This window comes from Coturnix japonica, chromosome 3 (genome assembly GCF_054131305.1).
Source record: "Coturnix japonica strain WE chromosome 3, WE-NBRP24, whole genome shotgun sequence".
In the NCBI taxonomy this organism is placed as follows: domain Eukaryota; kingdom Metazoa; phylum Chordata; class Aves; order Galliformes; family Phasianidae; genus Coturnix; species Coturnix japonica.
Window position 1 is genome coordinate 26,935,255 of NC_140665.1, and position 22,736 is coordinate 26,957,990.

Below are 22,736 nucleotides of genomic sequence, written 5' to 3' on the forward strand. Positions count from 1 at the left end.
CAGACTAGCTTAAATATGCCTTATAAATTCACCAGTCTTCACTTAGTGTACTCAAGCTTCAAAGCAAGCATGAAGACTAGAAATGCAATATTAATACTTACAGATCCAGCTGCTGTAACTCAGACCACTCAAACAAGAAGAATGACTCAGAAAGAGAAACAAGAGTAGCACATAAAACACCTCTTTTATTAATAATTTTCCACTGGCTTTACCCGATCCTGTCTTGCTTCACTGTTTGCAACATGGTGAAGACAATCATCTCGCTATCGCTGCAGAGGTGCTTTCAGTCTCTTACAATGCAGCTATCTAACTGAGGGACACCAAGGCTGCTGCGGTTCTCTGCATGTCCACACTTGGCCCATGAGCAGTTGAGAATTAATTCAGTTTTTCCAGTTGCCTTTTTACTAGTTTAATTAATTTTCCTCCTTTTCCCATCACCAAACACGCTTTCCCAGATGACAGAGAGGAAATGTGCTGGAGGAAATAATTTCTTCTCCATCAAAAAAGGTTTTAAATCAAGATTTTCTGAGTGCCTGGTGATTTAGAGGTCCTCAGTGTTTCAAATGCTGAGATGGAACATTGTAAAGTGACAGAAAATACCATGTACTTACCCTCTGATCCCTGATGCTATTTATTTGAGGTTCCCCGAATTGGCATAGAAGATCACCAATCATTTTTTGGCCCAGGCCCTATCTCAGACATACAAAAATCTTGTTCCCAAACTTCTCCTTCTTCCCCAGGTCATTAGATTGTCTGAAAGGTGCCAGCTGTGAGGTTTTAAAACTGTTCCCTGTTCTCTGAGTTTTCAGGGTTCATGTTTTCCAATGTAATCTCATGTAAGTCTGATTATTCTTGTCTTTTGGATATAGAAGACTTCCTACCTGCCTGCCTTCCGGCCTATCTAACCTATAGGCTAAGGAGATCAAACATTGTACAACTGAAGGAGCTTTCCTGGAATGGGATATATCTACACTAATTCAGCCCAGGTGTGAGCTCACCTTAAAACCACCCTAACACCCACAAGCTGCTATAGAAGCAGTTCTGCAGATCTGCGCTCATCCAGTCTCCTTTCTGTCTCCTTTCTGCGCAGCATCTCTTGTGATCACACATGCAACTGCATTGTGCCCAGCCGCTGCTGCTGTGCCCAGCCATTCCACAGGCTCCATCATCTCCTTGGCATCCCATTGGAAGGGACTGTGGGAGAAAAGGGCTATGCTTCACATGAGAGGTACAAATCATGTTACTTGTGTGCTCTCCTTCTTAATAATATCCATATATTTCCATACTTTAGATTTGCTACTTAGTCTTGTTAAGAAGCTGAGGGTGTTAGCGCAATCTCCCTCACTCCCTAGACATGAGCACCCAAAGGCACAGTGACTTCTCACCAAGTTTTTCTCAAAGACAACTGAATATGAGAAACCCTCTCACAGAACCTATAGACGTACCAGTACCCCCAGTCAGCCCCACCAATTCCCTGCAGACTGCAAGCTGCTATAGACAGCATTCCAAACAGTTAATTTCAAATAGCAACTTGTCTCTCATCTCTGCACAAATTCCTGTCATGTTGCATTACACGTAAACAACTCAGAAACTTAATGATATGCCATTCAGTCAAAAACTTGTATGGTTTTTCCATCTGAGCAGATTAATTGCAGTTTGTAGCAATATAGAACGATGCAGTCTGATTAAGGTTTCTATTGCTTTTCAGGATAAAATATTTTATGTGAAAATAAAGCCAAAATTTCTGCTGGCACAACATTATTGACTTCTGTGCAAAAATAAAAGACTCGTGTAAAATACATAGTACATTATTGTTAGTGTGTTGTTACAGTAAATAACTTTGATATCTTTCTGTAAACTAGATGTCAGATCAGATTCCAGTACCTATGGAAATGGTGTTGTCAATGAAGTTAGGCAACAGGAATACTTTGCTGGGGAGGAGACACTTCTAAGCGAGTCTTTCATCACTTTGGCACTGGACTTTTGTACTTCCATTTCACACAGCCCATCTTCTTCCCAAAAACATTTCTCTTAAAACTGCTTGTCATTCCTCTTAGTTTTATTGCTATGTACTCCAGTGTTGTTGTTCTATTCTGGCTGCAGGCATTGCTTGTGTTTGGTAGCACTTCTGTAGATCCAGGCTCAGGAGCTCAGCAGCACAAACCTTGTTAATTACTAATGGGATTAATGTGAGGAACTCCCTGAAACCTCTGTGAATGCATGCCTCATTGAGCAACATGTCCCTCAGAGCTTTAGAATGGGGTTTACCTCTTCCTTTTTTGGTTCCCAATTCTTTCTTCCTCTCCTTTTGAAAGCAAGATATTATGAAAATTAATCTGAGTGGATAGAAGCACATTCTGGGGGTTTTGTTGGTTTGTTTCCCTTATAATTTAAGAATGGGGTAGGAAATCTCTCTGTGGCAGACATACTAATGCCTAGCTGCTTGACTTAGTCTCTTCCTTTGCAATGTTTATGTATTCTTGTCTGTTGCTCTGTCAAGACAAAAACAACCACAATAATTTCCTTAAGTTGCTGTTTGCTTTTCCAGTTTGCAAAATGTTGTGATGCTGGGTGACTGCTCAGAGAAATTATGTTATTGAAATACTGAGTCACTGGTTTAATATCTTTAGAAATCCATTCCTATAGAAGTAAATTCTTTATTCCTGTCCGTTCCTGTAAGACTTCGTGTTTATTTATAGGTCCATTTTGAGTGGGTAGAGGTTTTTGGGTTTTGGTATGAGAGGTTTTGAAAGAAGCTGTTTCCACATCATGCATGACAGTATGGTTGGAAGGACAATTACTGCAAGTTCTTCAGTATCTGGGTGTGAAGATCCCTACGGGCAGTAGAAACCACTATTGCTTCCCATGTGCTTTGTCACTTAAGAGTTGGGCTGTCTTTTGATTTTGACTTTTCCAGCCTATCTGCATTAAACCATCACTCCTTAGGCACAATCATGGAGTTCCAATCTCAAATTGCATGCTTGCATGTCGTTTTTACTTACTGTAAACAACTTTAGATGAAATACTACTAAATTGTTGAATAATTGTATGCAATTGTAGGACCATTCAATTGGGTGACTTTAAATCCTTTGACTGATGAATATTGAGGTATGGAACAATATGTTCCTCCTGTGAGAATGCTCAGCAGTTCTTAAGTCAGAGGTTGTTGGGAATATAACAAAGCATCTGACAAAACCAGGTTTTCAGTAAAAAAAAAGAAAAAAGAAACAAACATACACACAGATTCACTCCTCATAAAGACATTTTTAGAAGAACGTCAGTGTCAGCTGAACGTTGCCAGTCATGTCTGCAGCTGGATAAAGTCAATTCTTCTCAACTGTGGTATGCAGATCATGAGGGAACTGATAGAACCAATAGAAAATGTTTTCATTTACTTTAACTGAGCTTTCCCAAAGCAGTGTGACTTAACAGATTGTGAGGTGACTGCGTGTGGAAAATGAAATATAATGAAAGCCGATTAATGGTTTAACTTGGGCTGCCCAAGTTTCAGGCCAACACCTTTTGCAAGCAAATAGTATGAGAAGGGCTCATCTGAAGCAATTGCTTCTTTATCCTCAAAGGAGAAAGTGATAGGAGAGAAGGGAAAGGAAGAGAGGAAGGAAGAGAGGAAGGAAGAGAGGAAGGAAGGGAGGAAGGGAGGAAGGGAGGAAGGGAGGGAGGGAGGGAGGGAGGGAGGGAGGAAGGAAGGAAGGAAGGAAGGAAGGAAGGAAGGAAGGAAGGAAGGAAGGAAGGAAGGAAGGAAGGAAGGAAGGAAGGAAGGAAGGAAGGAAGGAAGGAAGGAAGGAAGGAAGGAAGGAAGGAAGGAAGGAAGGAAGGAAGGAAGGAAGGAAGGAAGGAAGGAAGGAAGGAAGGAAGGAAGGAAGGAAGGAAGGAAGGAAGGAAGGAAGGAAGGAAGGAAGGAAGGAAGGAAGGGAGGAAGGGAGGAAGGGAGGAAGGGAGGAAGGGAGGAAGGGAGGAAGGGAGGAAGGGAGGGAGGGAGGGAGGGAGGGAGGAAGGGAGGAAGGGAGGAAGGGAGGAAGGGAGGAAGGGAGGGAGGGAATGGTAATTTCTGTACTGTTTCACAGGTATGCTTACCGTCACATCTAGCATTGTTGTGGTGACATGAGTTCATTACAAATAGAGGCAAAGAATGTAGAAAATAATGATTTTTGACCCTAAAGGTTGAAATACTCACAGGTTTAGTGTTTTGAACAAGGCAATGATCCAAAGCCTATAAAACCAGAAGAAAAACAGCCTTTGGCTGCAGTGGGCATTGCGTCAGGCTTTCATATGACTAACCATCATCAGACTTCATTAAGCCGAGGAGGAATAAGACAGCCTGTGCGTTTGCAACTTTTCCTTCTGTTGAGCAGACATTCCCACTGCTGAATGCAATGGAGATGTCCTCACACATCTGGTGGAAAGGGATCTATCTGTGCTTTGCAACTGCTACTTCTCACTAAGCCATCACAAGAGAGAGAATTAGTAGAGACTCCATTGTCACATACCCCAAGTCTGAACTCCAATTTATATTTAAACAAGCACAGGAAAGAGTTGAGTCTGTAAGACCCCACTGGACTGGGGATCACTTATTCTAAATTGGAAGGCGAATGTCAGAAGATCAGATTACAAGTGTCTACCAATGTGTTTTCTCAGTGTGGTGGGTCAGCTGGAGTTCAGGCTCTGCAAATATCAAGGAGGTGGTTCCAGAGCAGTAAGCACTTGAGCAACCCCTAGCATCGGTGGTCTGAACCTGGGGAGGATTTCATAGCATATCTGTAAGCCAAAGCTTCTTCAACTGTTAATTTAATAAGGAAGAGTGAACCACTGAGTAAGTCCCTGGAAGATAGACTAAATCAGACTAATTTGTTATATAATCCCTTTTTAATGTGAAGAATTAAGGTGACGGCAAGATGGCTGTGTTTAATACTCTGAATAATTACTGGCAGTTATTGACACTGAGGATGGGAGAGAGCAAGTTAATTTCTACTTGTTGTTTTCAACACGTGCCAAACTCTTACTTCACACCAGCAAGGAAAGGCTAGAAGCTGTGTATTCCATATGCATGAAGTAACAGTTGGCACAAATCACTGAGGGGAGAAAAATAAGAACCACTAAAGCCCAGCAACCCAAACTGTCACTCACTGACAAATTCTTGACTCGTTGCTGAAGAAAAATATCATAAAGGCTTTATGTAGAATATTCCACCTGAGTAAACCCAGCTTTCTGATCTTTGAGGTAACTGTTTTGCTGAGGAAGCAACAATAGCCTCAGGTGTCCAACCTCTTCCTTTCCTCTCTTGGGAACGACCATTACAGCCAGTCCCAGAGTGGGGTGGGAATGAAGTAGCAGAGGCTGATGAGAATGCCTTTCTTCAACAAAGGGCATGAAAGAACTATTTTCCATTGCTAGGAGTGGAGGTGCTGGGTTAACATCAGTTTTTCAGACAACGTCTCCCTGCTTGGGACAGCCCTACCAGGTAAGTCAAGGAAGTTTGCATCTTCTCTTTATGGGCACTGCTGGATTTGCTGCCAAACAGCTGGAGACAGTGACAGTGAATCCTAAGACAGGGACTGTGGGTTCGAGTCCCATCTGGGGTGCCAGATTGACTTGCGGAATCAAACTCTATAATCCAAAGATGGGTTATAAAGCAGGTATGTTTATTCCAGTGTTGTGCAGTGCCGGGTGCAAGGGGGATAGCTCCACCAAACTTGCACACCGTAAGGAGAAAAGTGTGTTACAGATATAGGTCAAGCTAATACATAATCTATAGTCTCCTCCTCAGTTTGATTACATATTCATTACATTCCCTATGACCCCATTCCCTCATTCCCCCTGACCCCATTCCCCACGACCCTTGCCGCTGTTTTGGGGTGAAATTCTTCTGCTGTTTTCTTCTTGGTGTTATCTGCTGTTATTGTTCTCCCATGCTGGCATCATCTTGCCCGGGGGTATCTAATCCTTCTTGTCAGAGGTCTCCGGACAGTTTCTTCTTATCTTTATTGCCCTCTTCTCTGGTTTTCTTTTGACTAAGTGTCTGTAATTCCCTGCCCTTTTAAATGTAAACTATCTACAGTTACCCTTTGTCTTGGTTTCTGTGAAGTTCCCCTTTCCCTTTCTATATCAAAGTGTTACCTTGCCACCATTTTGGAGCTTTGCTCACTCTTCAATAGCACAACCTTCCACTGTCTCTACCAGTCGTGTCATCTTGTAGGCACTTGTGCTATGGCTGCCAAAGCACTGGGAGTACTACTGGGCCCTGATGTTGCTGCCCACTCCCCACCCTAACTCCAACTGGTCTAGGCCCCACCTCAGCCCCAGGGCCATCAGCTTCTGACCCAGTGAGGCCACAGTTGGACTGGGTTCCAGTTTCCCACATCCCTGCCCAGCTCTAAGCCACACAGAGCTCAGCTCACCCACACTCCTATGGCCCATTCCTATGGCCCACGGTCTACTCAATGCCCTGGCAATTTGCATGGGTTACATGAGTTTTCTTAGGTGTCTTCTGTACAAGAAGACATCCCGTACTCGCAAAACTAGATGATGATCTGAGTTTTCCCAGCCACTTTTGGAAGGAAATATGCAAATAAACAAACATTTAGTGAAAGTCAAAATATGTATGCTATATGTGATATAACATATAAAAGCATTATATACTGTTCCTCCTTGGTTTCCTGTCCCTTCACTGTTCTGTGATGCCTCCCTTTCTCCTTTCTCTCTCTAACTTGATGTCTACTGGAGATGCAATTGTGTAGCCTGGAAAGCAAGCAATGACACTGGCAAATACATATCAGGAGTTAATTTCAGCAAGTTTCGTATCATTATTTTCCCATTTTGTTGATGACTTAGAATAGTACCTAGAAGCCAAAGCTTGCTTGTTTGAATTATTCTCTCTTTTTATTTTTAAAGTAACTGATTTTGCATTTTGCCATGTTTCTTGTTTTCAGACTGGGTTGATTTTCTGCGTGGTTCACTCCAGGCTTCCTACAACAGACAGCTTATTATCTCGCCTTGTGAAAATCATGCTTGACTTCTGGGAGACGTCTATCAAAAGGAAAGAATAGACTGAGAAGCTGGTACTTTCAATCTAATTATGTAGCTTGGTGGTTGTTCAGTGAACCTATTAACTGCTTGAAGTGACTTGCATCTTCACAGGTACAGTATGCTTGATCATTCTCTGCACTACTTAAATGGGAAATGCTACAGCTGTTATGTGTCCCAGTCTATTTTCTCCTTAGTTGGTTCCCAAATGCATCTGGCTTCACTCATGGTGAACATTAGAGCCCATCTTGCACCTTCTGAACTAATGACTGTAGGGTGAATGTCCCCAGCTCGCCTTCTCTTATCCTCAACTAACTACCTCAATTCAAGGTTTATGCCTTTCAGTGAAGCACTCAAGCACACTCTTAGCTTTGAGTACATAATTCCTGTCATTTCATTGAGCAGGGATGGATTTAAGTACCTACTTGTAGTCTGTGGCTTGTCAGCACTTCAAGTTTCCTAGCCAATTGCCAGATAAATTAAAAGTTAGAAACCAGCTCTGACAGTTCTGCACCTTGGTGAACAATGTGCTTTCTGGTAGTAGCAAGCAACACTGTTCAAGCCTTTCATGATACTCCAGAGTAGAGATGTGTAGGGTCTTGGGCCCAACTGCTCTCTGGGAATTAAAGAAAGGTGCTCCCTGAAAACCCACCTGTGACTTGGAAAAAAAGGGACAGGGAAATATTTCCCAACTTTCTCTGACTGTGGCAGCACACTCTGCTGGGGCAAGACACCATCAGCACAGCAAGAAGCCAAGCCTTTGTGCCCTGGCTGTAAAATCCAGCTTCTGTAGCTCAGATGCAGAGGAGTCAGCTGTGCCCTGCCCCTTTCAAATCCAACACCGCCAACACAGTCAGCCCACACAAATCTGTTCTCTACTGTGTCTTCCCCCAAGATCAGCTCACCCTTAAGTCTCAAGAGTATGTATGTATAAGGACAGCTCAGGAAATGGAGAGGGAGGAAAATCATCATTCATAGTGTTTAGCTTCTGACTGAAGTCTAACTTAATGAAGTCTGAGCCCTTTGTCCACATTGGGATTAAGAGCTAATAAATAACTCATCACAAATGTAAGAGAAAAATAAATAGGCCATGTTCATCTGAATGGCAGAAAACTTCTTTGGGGGTGGTGCCAAAATGAAATAGAATTCGCACCACTTGCAACACAGCTGAGTTTAGAAGATGTACATGACCTCGGACCGAAGTGTTGTAGGGTAGGTAGCATGTCATCCAGGTCAGCCCTGGTCGGTCTAAGCAGCACGGTTCTGTGGAGGAGCCCTGTGGTTGTGCTTTTTCTTGTGCTGGCAGCCACAGACAAGCTGCAGCTATGTCCCCATACCATCCTGGTTAGAAGAAGGGTGACCAGCATGAGTAGCTTTATCTGAGGCCTAAACTGGGCTGCATTGTTCATAAGTTGCATAGGTAATGAAGTTGTGGATGAGGGATGCACTCAGCCACCCTGGAAACCATCTTTTTGAATGTGGATGATATCTTGTGGCACTGCTTTGGATAGCCATGTTGTGCAAACTCATGGCTCTTTAAAGATCCAGTGGACTAACAGACTAAAAAAACCTACATCATGTCATTCTGGGTGTGTACTTGCCGAGAGTGAATACAAAGACCTATTCATCACTCCCAGTGCTCTCATAACAGACGGATTAAATCACTCTCTGGCTGTGAAGATGACAGTGGCCCAATAGCTACGGCTGTGTAACAGTTTCCATTAGAAGGCCTTGTTTCTGATTATGATTTTGCCTGGCTTCAGCTCCTTGAGCTGAAATTTCCCCTGCCATATGTCACCACAAACTGAATTTCTGTGTGAGGAAGGGACGAAATGAATATTCATGGAATTTCCAAGATTATCTATCAGTGAAAAGTCACTCAGACACAATTTTTCAGAGATTAACCGTATGTTTGTCTTTTCTTGAGTCATCAGGAGACACATCTGGATCTAGGTTCTCCTTAGTGGTCAGTGCACAACCCAAAGCTGGAATAGAAGCTAAACAGCCTGGGTGCAAGAGGTTTCATATCCAGGTCTCTCAACTTGGTAGATATTCTTGACAGTTTTAACCTTTTCATAAACGTCCAACCTTCTGAGGCTGTACTTTGGTGTCCTAATATAGTTAGTCCATTATTGAAAGCTGCGATGTATTGACAAAAGTTGCTTCGAGCAGACTGAGATTACACTAATAGGGAGTAGAATTTGGAAGGGTGGCACTACTGTTTTTTGGTTGAGCACATCCTGGGTTTAGGTGTGCATGACTCCATACAGCTCTCTTTATCTTATCCTTTGCCTTCTCCACTCTTGTCCGTTTGTTGTATTCCTGACCAGCATTCCTCATCAAGTGATATCAGGATAGATTGTCAGATCTCCATGCTGATCTAAGTACCAGACTGAAGTTGCTAGCTTATGAGATGAGTGAGCTCCATAATTTTGAGGGTGATGTGCTGTTTCTGGGAGCAGTATCTGCAGATGGAGCTCAACTGTACTCTGGAGGAAATGTGCTCTCTGATCTGCAGCTGGTACACACCTTTCTCTTTCCCTAAACTGTTTTTATTAGACAGAGCTTTACAAGCCCCCAGGAAGGACCTTTAACTTCCACAGGAATCTGAGAAAGCTTGTGTTAAACTCCTTAGAGGAGTTCTCCCTTAGCCATTGCACAAGCTAGAAAATTTCCAGATCTCAGCAAAAAACCGTACGAGTACTGTGTTCAGATGGTGTAGAGCTCGCTCTTGCATACCAAAATCACCATTAAACTAGCTACTCTGGGTCCGATTAGTAACATTGTCCCAGGAACACAGTGTTCAGCATGGCCTGCAAAATGTATGAGTCGCTTACTTAGTGTTCATACTGGGTTTTGCTGCTGTGCTGTGTTCTGTAATGGTGTTAGCAGTATCTTAGCTGACTAATTTAAAGGTGGTTGGGTATCTCAACGACATGTTGCAGTTTTAATAAGACCTGTGGTAGAGACATATCTGCAGTCAGAACTTGTCATCATTCTGCACTACCAACATGGTGTAACAGTCTCTGCAGAAATCCTGAAGCCAGACCATAGGAAATGAATCTGGATCCTATAAACATTTTAGTGGGAGGAAGCAAAAATATTTGCATGACCTGCCAGGACTTTTAATCTCATAGGTAGGACATCACATGGGCGAAGCAGTCTTTTCCCTCGTTGGCAATAAAAGCACTTTATATTTTTGCTGCAATGATCATGCGCTATATAGATCACAGTGAACAGTATTCAGTAAACTGCAGATGTCCTTAAGTTTCCATTATAAACTTGGTTTTATTCCTATTCCTGTCTCTGCCAAAATTAGCCCTATACACCTACAACTTCACAAGCATAATCTTATTCTGGGACAAATATTTTGGAAGAGTTGAAGGAAACTGGTCAAGGTGTTTAAGAGATATGACAGCTAAAAAATGAGATCATCTGCTTGGAGATTTTCCTAAAGGCTTTTTGACTTGTCATATCCTGAAAATTCATTTGCCTAGACTTTCAAAAAAAAATGTAAATCTGTTGGTCTTGGCCAGAAATGGTGCCTTTGAGTAGTTTTAGGCTGTCTGGTGACAGAATTATTTGGTTACTGAAAGTGGTTTCCGCCTTGGTGTATGTATACGTGTTATGTGTTCTTTGGAGATCTTAACTTCACTAGTCAGTGCCAACGTGTTCTTAAATTTATGATGGCAAATGTGAGGTTTCTAACCAACTCTGCATGCATCCTAAACATACACATTCCTTCTCTTAGACCAGTCTGAAATGCATGCACTGCTACCTAACATCCTCACCAGTGCATTTCCTGACTCCCATTCCACTCTATGCTGAGGCTGATGGTGTGGTTTTACAGTTACTTCTGCAGAGTCTCTGAAGACACCTCCCAGAGGGACTGGCGTTCAAGTCTTATTTCTACCCATCTCAGTTCTCTTTCCTGGAACAAAACATCATACCTGCCATGATTTGTGCCAATATGTCACTCTCCAATGGCTGCGAGCCACAGACGATGACACTTAAGTCAATATTTTTGTGTTTGTGGCTTATTGCAGTTTTATGACAAAATAAGTTCTGCGGCATATTGTTGTGTTTCTTAAAGAGGATTTATTTCAAAATACATGCTTTTGCTTTCTCAAAATTGGGTAATTCTTAAATATGGTTCTTGAAGTGTGACCAAAACCAGAAGTCAACTGAACCATTAGACAATTTTGAAAGCTTCCAGTTAGATAAGAAGCATGTGATATCTAGAAACAGTATAGTTGTGCTACACCACTGCAATAATGTGGTTCTCTGGGATCACTGCTGCATCATGCACTTAGCTTATACTGAAGGTCATGGCTTAGCAATGTCAACAGTAAAGTCTGCCCAATACATACCACTGACTGTGGGACGTTGCCCATGTTCCATAAGACCTTGTTTGCAGTTAGTAGTGTTGCCTGACTTTAACATTTAAGCCTTGATCTTTCTGACTTTAGTGGTTTTTTGTTGTTGTTGAAGTCAAGTCCCTGAGCCACAAATTGCTGGAACCTGTGAATGTATTTGTGAGAAGCATAACCGTATGCTTTCTCTGTTCTTTATTATTCCATCAGCATCTGTTCTTGGCCACTACTGAGACAAGCTGTTGAGCTAAATGAACCTTTGCTTTAACTCAGTGTGGATGTTCTTGCGCTCTGTTCTCAGTCTCAGCAAAAATAGTTGAGTATTTGCAAAAAACAGGGCTAGGAGTTCGCTTTGTCCTTTATAAAACTCTCAATACCCTTTTTTATTTTATTTATTTTTTCTTTTCTAAGAAGCAGCTTTAGTATCTTTGTGCTTAGGAGCTAGGGCTGGAAACCTAAGTGAAACATTATCTTAGAGTCATGGCTATGTTTCCATCCCCACCTCTTCCTGATTCAAAGCGTCCAGGTCTGGCTCTTGACAATCACACCTTGAATGTGCTCAGTAGAAACTTGGCAGGCTTTGTCCTTGTGCGCTGTGGTAGTGGGCACACTCTGCCAAGACTGAGCAGGAGATTCCTGGTTGCAGGCTGCTCTGTCATACAGCACGGGAACTGAGTGCAGCAAGACTGTCCTCCCAGCTGTTCCCTACAGTTGAACAACTGACTTCACTATTGCGAGTTGAAGACATTAATCTTTCCTTTCAAACATTATTTCTTTAGGGGGAAAAAAATAATATCTTGCAGTTTTTTTTTCTCATGTTTTCAGGACTTGCGTCCATTTCTGTTGATCTCCTCTGGTCTCTCACCATCTAGTTCAGGTCTTTCTTGAAGTGCAGTGCACAAAACAGAACACTGTCTTCCAGCTGAGTCATCACCAGCATAGATAAGACCACAAGGACTCTATTCATTGTCTTGAAGACCCTCTTAGACATCCCAGTGTGATATCTGTGCTTTATGCAAACGCACAGCTCTGCCACTCATGCTCAGCTTGTGTTCCACCACAGTTCCTAGTTTTTATCTTATGAACTAGGCAGATGACTATTTCTGCTTAAGTGTGGCACTTTGCACTATTACCTTCCATCTGGTTTAGATGACTTCTCTAAATATATATCATTTTAAATTCTGATTCTGCCATTCATAATATCTCCACTTGTATTGTTAATAGCTGTACTTCTTTTACACTTCTTCATACTTTCATCTTCAAGCCTTCAATGAAAACATCAGATAAAATTGGATACAGGACCAATATCCACTGAATTCCTTGTAGAACACATCTATTTTGATATGTTACATTTTAATTATACTGTGAATTTTATCATCCAACCAGACCTGACCTCCTGCCCCTTCCCACAGCAGTTTCATTTAGATCACAATTCACCAGCCTGTTTATGAGGAAGTATTCCAAAGGCTTTGCAAAAAAAAAAAAATCCTAAATTAAATAAATAAATTTGAGTTATATGACACTTATGGCCATTACTTCACCCTCTTTAAGACTCCTAGACTGAAGCTGATTGGGCCCAGGCAATTTAAAAACTTCTAAAGCTCTTTCTTTACTGACCGGGTCTGTGAGTACAAACTGGGAGAACTCAGGGAGTAGCCCTGTGCAGAAGGACTTGGGGGACCTGATGGACAAAAGCTGTACATGAACCATCAATGCCCTTGCAGCCCTGAAGGCCAACAATATCCTGGGCTGCATCAAAAGAGGGGTGGCCAGCAGGGGGTGGGAGCTGGTGGGTGGCAGCCCTGCCCATAGCAGGAAGGTTAGAACTAGATGAGCTTCAAGGTCTCCTCCAACCTATGCCGTTCTACAATTCAATGATTCTATGGTATGTACATACACACTTATGGATGACATACTGTGCTGGGCTCTCCACCAGCTGACCTAGTTTCTTCATTACCGATCTCTCTCTCTCTCTTGCTTATGGTCAATTAAAATGTTATAAATTAGCCGACTTGTGCAGAATTTCCTTACTTTCCTCAAAACTGGTATAGCTTGCAATTGATTTCTTATTAGCATCTGTTGAAGGAACTGACAGCTCTCTGTAATTTGTTTTTCCCCCAAGGTTTGCCTTCTATGAGACCTTCCCTACCCATTCCCTGGGTTTATTGACATCCGCTTTCTTGACATCTATTGCTGTCAGTCAGTGGGATTAAGTGGCAGAGGTTGACACTACGTTCACTGCAGAAATGAATTCTTAAAAATGTCATATATGACAGTATACTGTTACACTGCCCTCTACCTAAGTGCAAAACTGCCACTCAGCTGAGGAAGGTAGTGACAATTAGAGCATGTATCAGCTCTTAAGATTTAGGATGTTTCAGAATTTAGAATGAAGAGCAGGAAGAAAAACATAATTGAACTTAAACTTTCCGTAAGGCATAAATAATTGCTCTTATAATAGATCCCATTCAGTGCAGACAGCTATCTGTGCCAATGAAACATTTAGAGCACAAACTCTTTGTGATGGTAAATAATGCAGACTAAAGAATGTAATGATCCTTGTTTTAATTTGTTGGTTAAAAACTTAGAATTGTTTTGTGATGCAGTGGAAAGACAGCAACAATGTCACGGGAGGAGATGAAGAAGAAAGTAAGCTTAAACTTTTGCTTTAAGTACAGCCTCTTACTTTCTTCTTCATCTCACACTGTAAGTATGCCTCATAACGAGAGATCCTTACTAATGTGAGATGCAAAAACATTAAGGCTTCTGGTCCTACTAAAAACCCCTAACATTCTTTCATGTTGTTTGAGAGTACTGTCCATACCTCAGAGGTCCCTCTCATAGGTCAACTAGTGATGGTCAAGAAGTCAAGTCAGGCCTGGTGCTTGCTTTATAAAGCCTTCCTGTTACATTCCTTTTACTGACTGTGTTACACCGGTTGCTGTACTGTCACTTCAATCAGGTTTGCTGGTATTCACAGTAGTGGTTGATACTATAAAGAAATCCATGTATGAAACACTCTTAAGTTGCATACCTCTAAGAAGTGTGTGGTGTTGACGCGCTATCTAGTGGCTGTAGGGAGGATAACATGAATCCTGAATTACTGTTTCTGCTCTTGCAAATGGCTCGTATTAAGAAAATGCTTTAGATGAGATCAGGATTTGGACCATTTTGTAATGTATCTAAGACATTTTGAGGTTACCTGTGATGAGCCAAAAGAAGATACTAAAGTTTGTGTGACTTTGGAAATAAAACAGTTGCTGACTGCATTTCTGTCATTAATTTGTACTCCTTTTAAAAAGACTTCTGACTGTGATCTAGGCGGACCAGTGACTGATAGCTTGGTTTATGAGTGGTTCAGGAATCAGTCCAAGTATTTTCTTTAGCTGCTAGATCAGGCAGTATTATTTAAGGTCAAAGTAGACAATCTAGATACCTTAACAAAAAAGATAGTGTACAGTAATGCAAGGCCAGATGTATTCTCTAATGGGGAAAACTAATTCTAGTTCCCTGACATCATAGACTTGGAAGAGCTGAAGACAGCACAGGCTTCTCCTAGTTTTCTGTTTCTGACAGGGAGGCAGTTAACACTTGTTAAATCAAACACCCCTCCTGCTTTACTATCCATTTATTATCCAGTTAGTACTGTTCTTTGGAAGGTAAAGCAGCTTTTTAGCTGGTGAGTACTTCTGTGTTAAAGGCCCTGTTTTCTACATTACATACACAAATATGGAACACTGTATGTCCGTATGACCCGTACCAACATATTTAGGGTACTGCATGAGTTACAACAAGCACACAAATTACTTAAACGACCAAAAAATAAAATAGTTTGATTCAAGCATTTATATTTAAGTGCCCTTAATTAAATGGATGCCTTTGTTAAAGACATGATGCTGCAGGTTTCAGCTTGGATACTTCAAGAACTGGACATCTTTCTAGGGAAGCAGAAATTGTACTTTACTCTCTCTTAATGCATTGTGGAATGAAAGATGCCAATTTTATTCTCCGTTTTTGGTAAGCAATTTCTCATTTTATACAAGCAGCCAACTCCTTAAAAACACGTTTAAATTATTGGGTAAAAAATGCTGTCCACAATACCTGTATTTATCATCATTACTCCTGGTACAACGCTTCCCTTGCCACATAGGATAGCTGTTAATAACTAAATAAATGCGACATTTATGTAAGTACATACCACATAGCTGGTCGCCAGACTAAGTTTAAGCATTTTTCTTAGTCTCTGACCACTGTGCTTGATAAGTAAAGAATGATTTTTAAGAGCTGGCCATAGAAGTCAGTTTCTTGGTCCAAAGTAAGTTGAAAAAAGCTTATGAAATAAGCATGTAGGGCTTGCCAGGATCAACAGCCTTTAAATGCTCAGGACTGATGATCTGAACCTCCTCATGTCTCCCCTCCCTTCCTATCCGCTAACAATTCTCTGTACTTTTTTCAGCATCAACTTTCACTCCAAATTTATTACCATGGAAATTAAAACAAAAAAAACAACCAAAAAAACCCACCCGACTGTTTTTAAAATGACTGCTAGTAACACAAACGGGCTTTCTATTGGAAAATTAAGCACACGCCTCACTAGAACTTCCCACATTTCATGCTGGCTCCCAAGTGCTACAATCCCAACTTTGTTTTATTGCTTGTACAACCAGCACGACCCTGGTCACAAAGTAGTTATTACAAAAACAAATCCAATAAAAAGTCCAACACAGGATCCATTGCGCAAACATTTAAACAAATGGAGTAATTTCCTTTACAAATGTGTTTCTCTCGTATAAGAATAATTTTGTACAGAAAATAGCTCTTTATGCATTTTACAGGAACGCCAACATTTAGATGCTCTATTCATGGACAGTGTTTGAATGCAATGTATGATTTCAGCTATGCTTTATGGTTACCAAATGTCAATGAAGCAGCAGTACATCATTGTCTAATATCCTTACACTGCTTGACCTAGCAAGTATTGAGGACGGTGAAAACATTCCTAGAACCATGTCTGTTTACAAACATTCAAGTATCTTGAAACAGTGATTAAATACCTCCTGAAAGTAACACTGTAACTTATGCATCAAGAAATATTAAACCTCAACAAGGCAGCATTACTTGCTCACAGATGATCCTGCTGGCTAATACTTTAAGAACCAAATTGAAAAGAAAGTTCAGTGTATTGAACCGGCTTACAGTTAACGTGACCTTCAGAATGAGACAGCAGAAGGTATTCTAGTAAATGGTATGCAGCATTAATACAACGTTGTATATGAATTAAAAATACTTTCATTTTCTTAGGAAAAGACCATGGAAGGTAAGAGAAGAAGGTAAAAATAAACAGTAAATTTGTGAAGGATGAGAAGAAATTTAAAATAATGTATATTTATATATAATGCTTAAGGGTAGGCTAGAAAGTACATATATTTTAAAAGACTCAGTTTCTTTGAAGGTTGCATTAAAGTCCATATGGTATTACAGGGTATTACAGTGACCTCAGATACAAACCACTTTCAAACACTTTTCTGCTACAATTGGTGTTTCAAGCACCACACCTGTATGGAAATTTCCTTCAAAATTAGTGAGAAGGAAATTTCTTCTTGATATACAACTTTATGCAGTCACCACCTTTTCTTTCTTTCTAGGTATGTGATAAGATAAGATAGAAGATGTAAGCAAACAATTGTTATATAACTCAAAAAAAAAGAAAAAAAGAAGTAATTTAGATTGCATCTGATTGTGTTAAGTACTCACATATAGTTTATAGCTTAAGAGTTTGCCAGCTGTATCCTATGGAATTATTTTGATGCTTCCATGATTCAAGATTCAAATACGTACCTACATTTAGTCAAACATGGGCATCACTCTGAGATAGCCAGGCTCTTTGCAGACATTTTGCAAGCAAATTCATCTGGGACCGGTACACCTCAGCTCACAAATACCTCAGCACAAAGGTTGACATGATTAATAAATCACATTATACTGGGTCACATTTCCATTCAGACAGAGAAACAAGCCCCCTTCAGAACCTTATTCCAGTGATTTTGCAAATTCTGCATAGTCAATGTATCCATCATTGTTCTTATCATCATCTCTTAAAACGTCGTCTATTAGACTAATTAGCTCCTCTTCTTTCATTGCCTGGGTATTCTCACCACCTTCCTACATCAAGGAAACACAACACAATTAACAGTTAAGCAGTTTCCCATGTAGTGGCACATTTGAGAGATTACTGGCATCTAATTTTTGCTAAGCAGCTCGTGTTTGATGTTTAAGATGGCATTAAGTTTTATGTAATATTTATTTCAATATAAGCAAATTTTATCAGATGAAATCTACTAAGTCTACGCTCTGTCTTTCAAAACAAGCACTTTGTATCTGCTATATCCAGTTCACATTCTTGGCCAAGAGACCTAACAGCCAAATAGCAAAATGTACAATGATAGTTACTAATCTAACAGACGTATTCTTAATGGGAATCTGGATGTGGCACGGACAGAAGTTTCTAGATGGTGCAGAAACATCTTGCTTCACATCAAAACCCGCAACATGCTGAGCATGCAGAACAGTGAGTAATGAGAAAACCAGCATGTTTAGTACATGGTAGCTTAAAGACAGTAAATTTCTCAGTATCGGCTCTTGGGAACAAAGAGGAATAGGAAAAGGGGCCCTAGCAAAAGAAATAGCCATCGTTCTGTTCTTGATGCAGGATTTTTTTTGGCCAGAGATGTATATATGAAATTACATTTTGAACTGTAATTTTCAAAAGGTCGATGTGAGATACTGTGTTAACATTATCTTTCTAAAGCACATATAGCTCCATTTGTCCTTCAATGTTCATAGCTGGGACTATAATGTGTTTAGAAAAAGGCACACTATGAGTGGTTCTTGTTACACTAAGTTTGTGCAAGAGGTCTCCTGTGCAAGAGGTCTCCCAACACTCTGGAGTTGAAAACAGCAGCCTTGGGACCTGCAGCAGCATCACCACGCGTTACTTCTATAACCTTGTTTTAGCCTAATTCCAATGTGGATAATTTCCCTTTGTCCTCTCCCCATCTCTGCCAATCAAAGCGTCCTCTCTATCAAATCACTTCCACTCCCCATTCAGACTGAAGTTTAAACTACAGTGGAGCCTTCTTGAAAATGATGTTGTGAAATACTGTAATGAAGCCAGGACTTTTTAAAGTGAAACCAAATGGGAGACAGTCTCATTTTCAGGCCAAACTGTTGTACTGCAACTGCCCTGAAGGTATATTGTAGATGTTCTACATTATGCTGCTTTTCAGACTGTTTTCTAAACACACAGACTATTACAATATTCATCTACCTCTTTGTGGACATGTGATATGGCAGTAGCGAGCTCTAACCCATCTAGCAAATTATTGCCATCGTAATCATGCATTTTGAAGTAATGAAGCTGCAGCTCTTGTGGAGACATCTCAGACTCTGGTTTTTCAATAACTCCTTCCAAGTGTTCCATGATGTGGCTATGAAAAAACAAAGAAAAAAACGACAAAACACAGTGCTAACAGTTAATTATTAATTCTCTATTTACATCAAATTTAGTCTTAGGTCAAGCAGCTAAGTACATGGGAACCACATATCTCTCAAACACCCTGCACACTCCCTTCAGCTGAAAGATATTTATATAGTGGAACGAGGAGGGTACAAAGGTTGTTTGCTAAAGGTGCCATAGTGGTCTCTGATATCTTAGATAGCTGCTTCTCTTTCTTCTGGTCTACTTAATAGATTATAGAAACAAGTGAAGCAGTGCCCTGAATCTCCTTCTGGCTGGCTTCCAAAGCTCAGTAACCAGAGGAACATTGCTTCCAGTCAAATGTGAACCAGGGAATGTTATTTGCTGCTACGTCTCTTTTAGGTATGAAGAAGCAAGGAAGAATAAAACTCTCCCCTACCTCTTTAAAATACAGCTTTGTTTACATTACGTTGCTCTAGGCAGGCAAGATACCTGTAAGGAATGCTCCATAGCGCCAACAGGGCTAAAGGAACAGAGAGGCCTTTCCATACCTCCCATCTCCAGTAAACTTAGTGAGCGAATGCCTCACCTCCGACTGCAGCCATTCATACAACACCCTGAGGACACAGGGTGCCCCAAGCTGTGACCCAGCTCCCGTAACCCGACTTGAGAGCCAAGCAAAGCACAGACGAAGTTACACTGTCAGAGCACCTACTCTTTGTCCTGCACCATGTTCTTATCGAGGCGGCCGTGTGTCGGCGTGCTGTCCGCCGCGGGCTCCTCGGCCGGGACAGGGCCGAGCCATGCGGCCAGCAGGCACAACAGCAGCGGGCTCCTAAAGCGCACGGGGGCCATCGTGGTCTCCTGGAACAAAAAGAAAACACATGCGCTCCCTTAGATTAAAACGGGACCAGACAGCTCGGCCCAACATTTATCCCCCACCTTCCCCGGGGCCCACAGCAGTGTACCGTGACACCTTGACGCCGTCACACCGCGGCCCGGCCCCGCTCCGCACCCGCCGCTCCGTGCCCAGCAGGTGGAGCCGCCACCATCACACCGCCCCGCTCACACCGCGCAGCCGCCGCAAGCAAACACCCCGCCCACGGCCGCTGTAATTCCACGTGGAGCGCTCGCTGCCGGCCAGCTGGAGCGGGCGGGGATTACGGTGAGGGGGGTGGTTTGCCCTACAGCCGGGCCCTGCCCGCCCCACGGCTCCCGGGGAGTGAGCGGCTCCCGCCCCGCCGAGTCCGTGCGGCTCCGTGCAGCAAGATGGCGGCCAAGGGCCCGCTGTCTCACGTGAAGCGGGAGGGGGAGATGGAGCGGTGCCGGGCCGAGGGGCACTGGGGGCAGCTCCGGCTCCTGGTGCAGCAGCAGCTGCTGCCGCCGGCACGGACACGGCGGAAAGTGGCGGCGGGGGGCGTGGAGGAAACGGGTAAGAATCCGCGCTCGGAGGGTCGCGGTCTCGCTACGGTGCGCGGGTCGCTGTGCTGGAGCCCCTGCATCGGCACTGCGAACCGGCCGTGCTCTATGGACCCTGTCCGGGATGAAGCGAGGGCTGCTCCTCTCGCCTGTCGGTGTGGACGGGAAGGAGCCGGGACCTTCACTTGTGCCATTAAACGTGACAGCTGTTTGGGTGCTCTAAAAGCGTTACCTGTTGGATTGAGGCCGTGTCACTATAGCACAAGGATGAACCGTGCTGTCAGAGCTATAGGACCCCATCAGGGAGCAATCAAGTTAAAAGGAAGTGTCATAATGTTACCAAAGTTAATGCAACTTCTCTTTTCCCCACCCTTACAATTTCTTTCTGTCTCTAGAGGTTACTGCTTCCACATCTTGAAGGTGGTGTGTTCTTTAATGCTCTCTAATTGCTAATGTAATGCTAGTTATATGATAAAAATAACATTCTTGAGTGATCGGCTCTAAGTGAGTTTCTTGCTGATGGCTGTGTGCTTTCAGAGGACTATGGGAGTATGCTGCTCGCAGAAGCTTTGCTGGAAGAATGCTTGAAGGAGAACTTTGCCAAACTGAAGGACTCTATTCCACTGACAGAGAGGAATGAGCCAAAACTGAGTGAGGCCAAGCAGCGTCTGACCAATGTCTTGATCAGAGGAAAACTACGAGTAAGTGGGTTCTGTCACTGTGATTCCTGTTAGTCTGGTGCTTTTCTCATGTGCTCGTTAGCCTGATAGGAGGGACATTGCCTTATCGTGTCCCTCTGTGTGTCATGTATTTATAGGTATTACTGATATACTGGTAGTTCAGTATCTCTTTGCAGTGTCTTCTTTTGGATGTAGTGCATCAAGACAGATGATGTACTACAAATATAAACTGTTTATTTTCAATGAGAAAGAGGTAGAGCTCTCTGCAGTGTTGGGGTGTGGCCATAGAACAGTGTTGCTGGTTTAGCCCATCTGCTGGACCTTCTACCACTCATGGGCTGAGGGAACTGTGTGCAGCTCCTGATGCAAGTGAGGCCTGCTGTGGGCAGCTGCTGGGTGTCTGACATTGTAGCGCAGGGCCTGGATTACAGCCTGTCATCTTGCTCAGCCTCTTCCAGAGAAGATAGGTGAAGTTATGCCTCAGGTGTATTTCATGAGCTGGGTGCATGGTTTGTAGCTGCACATCAGCTAAGCTGTAGAGCTTTAGGAGGGCTTCAAGATTGCATCAATGGTTGCTGGCATCCCTGAACACACAGCTGCAAAAATGGCTTTAAGAAATCTATGAATCACAACAGTCTGAAGTTCTAGACTTATTTTACTTGTAGTCCAGTGACTTATGGGCTGGTTATCCTGGAAGTGTGTGTGTTATACTTAGATTACTTGCTGGGGCACACAGTGGTTTTTTGTTTGTTTTTTTTTTTCCCAGGGGTGCTCCCTATTAACTTCTTGAATGTCAGTGTAATTTAAAAAAATGGGAGGTTAGGGAATGAAATGTAATTCATCCAGCTCTATAGTTCAACCCCAGTAACAGACAGAACCACTGAACTTTCTCAGGACTGGGTGCTAGATTTGGCTTCAGGAATAGCAACTACTGTTTCTTTCTTAGTGATTACTGAACTACCCATGTAGGATTGGGCCTGTGTTGATTGCATGCCTTGAGGAAAGGAGGGCAAAGGGTTAGGAATCACTTCATGCTTTCTGAAGCATGAGAAGGGTCTGAATGTTGGTATTTTACTGAGATTTTTTTTTCTTTGTCAGTCTGTATGGATATTCTCAATCCTTAGGAAACCAGAATGATAGACATGCCTTCTTTTTTTCCTACCTTGAGAAAATTTGGGAGTTTTCTTGCTCTTTCATTAAAGGTATGGAGGAGAGGATAGCATTTGGCTAAACAGTACTTTCTCCCAAGCTCTAGAGCAGGGGATTGATGTGCATGTGGCTAGTTCTGGCACTGGTAGGCTTTTATGTGTGAGCAGTGGCTGGAGAATTAATAGAATAGGGTCAACTACTTCAGAGTAGTTCCTTGACCTTTGTGGTTTGCTGCTCTCACAAGTATATCACAGAAATCACTAGACATTAAACCCTTCCTACTCCAACCTGTGTAGTTAGTTGGCAAGATTAAGAATAAAGCATTCTTAATTTGCTCAATTAGTTCACAAGTACCTCATTTGTGCTATCTGGTATTTTACTATGTATTCACTGTTTTTTTCCCCCCACCCACCCTTCTTTTCAGCCTAAATATATGACAGAAGCTATGCTGATTCTTGGAAAGCTTCATTACGTAGAGGGATCCTACAGAGATGCCATCAGCATGTATGCAAAAGCAGGAATTGATGACCTCTCAACAAAAGATGAACCTTTGTATATGCTGCGTCTGGTGGCTGAAGCCTTTGTTATTAAAGGTAA

General features: G+C 42.2%; 3 protein-coding genes across 8 annotated transcripts in view; 2 read left to right on the plus strand and 1 right to left on the minus strand.

The window, feature by feature from the left end:
• Nucleotides 1–17,131, plus strand: part of SOCS5 (suppressor of cytokine signaling 5) — a 115,381-nt gene extending 98,250 nt beyond the window's left edge. The window contains exons 22-24 of the mRNA XM_085543126.1: nt 870–986; nt 1,091–1,228; nt 6,948–17,131. The gene's annotated coding sequence lies outside the window, so the exon portion shown is untranslated. The remainder of the gene's footprint in view (nt 1–869; nt 987–1,090; nt 1,229–6,947) is intronic.
• The window catches only part of TTC7A (tetratricopeptide repeat domain 7A), a 162,474-nt gene continuing 146,763 nt past the window's right edge, over nt 7,026–22,736 (plus strand). For 2 of the 6 annotated variants that reach the window (XR_014944632.1, XR_014944631.1), the window contains exons 1-3: nt 20,020–20,323; nt 20,848–21,011; nt 22,564–22,732. Coding sequence is in view for 4 of the 6 variants with exons in the window: in XM_015857442.3 (XP_015712928.1) it covers nt 20,161–20,323; nt 20,848–21,011; nt 22,564–22,732 (496 nt within the window). In the remaining 2 variants the exon portion in view is untranslated. Of the gene's footprint in view, nt 7,156–19,963; nt 20,324–20,847; nt 21,012–22,563; nt 22,733–22,736 lie in introns of those variants that run through there. The other 4 variants (XM_015857449.3, XM_015857442.3, XM_015857451.3 and 1 more) reach the window with 4 other exon arrangements.
• Nucleotides 16,144–19,958, minus strand: MCFD2 (multiple coagulation factor deficiency 2, ER cargo receptor complex subunit). The gene is made up of 4 exons (XM_015857457.3): nt 19,860–19,958; nt 19,607–19,755; nt 18,742–18,901; nt 16,144–17,576 (listed from the first exon to the last, which is right to left on the minus strand). The coding sequence occupies exons 2-4, from the start codon at nt 19,744–19,746 to the stop codon at nt 17,445–17,447; spliced, it is 432 nt and encodes a 143-aa protein (XP_015712943.1). The 5' UTR covers nt 19,747–19,755; nt 19,860–19,958; the 3' UTR covers nt 16,144–17,444.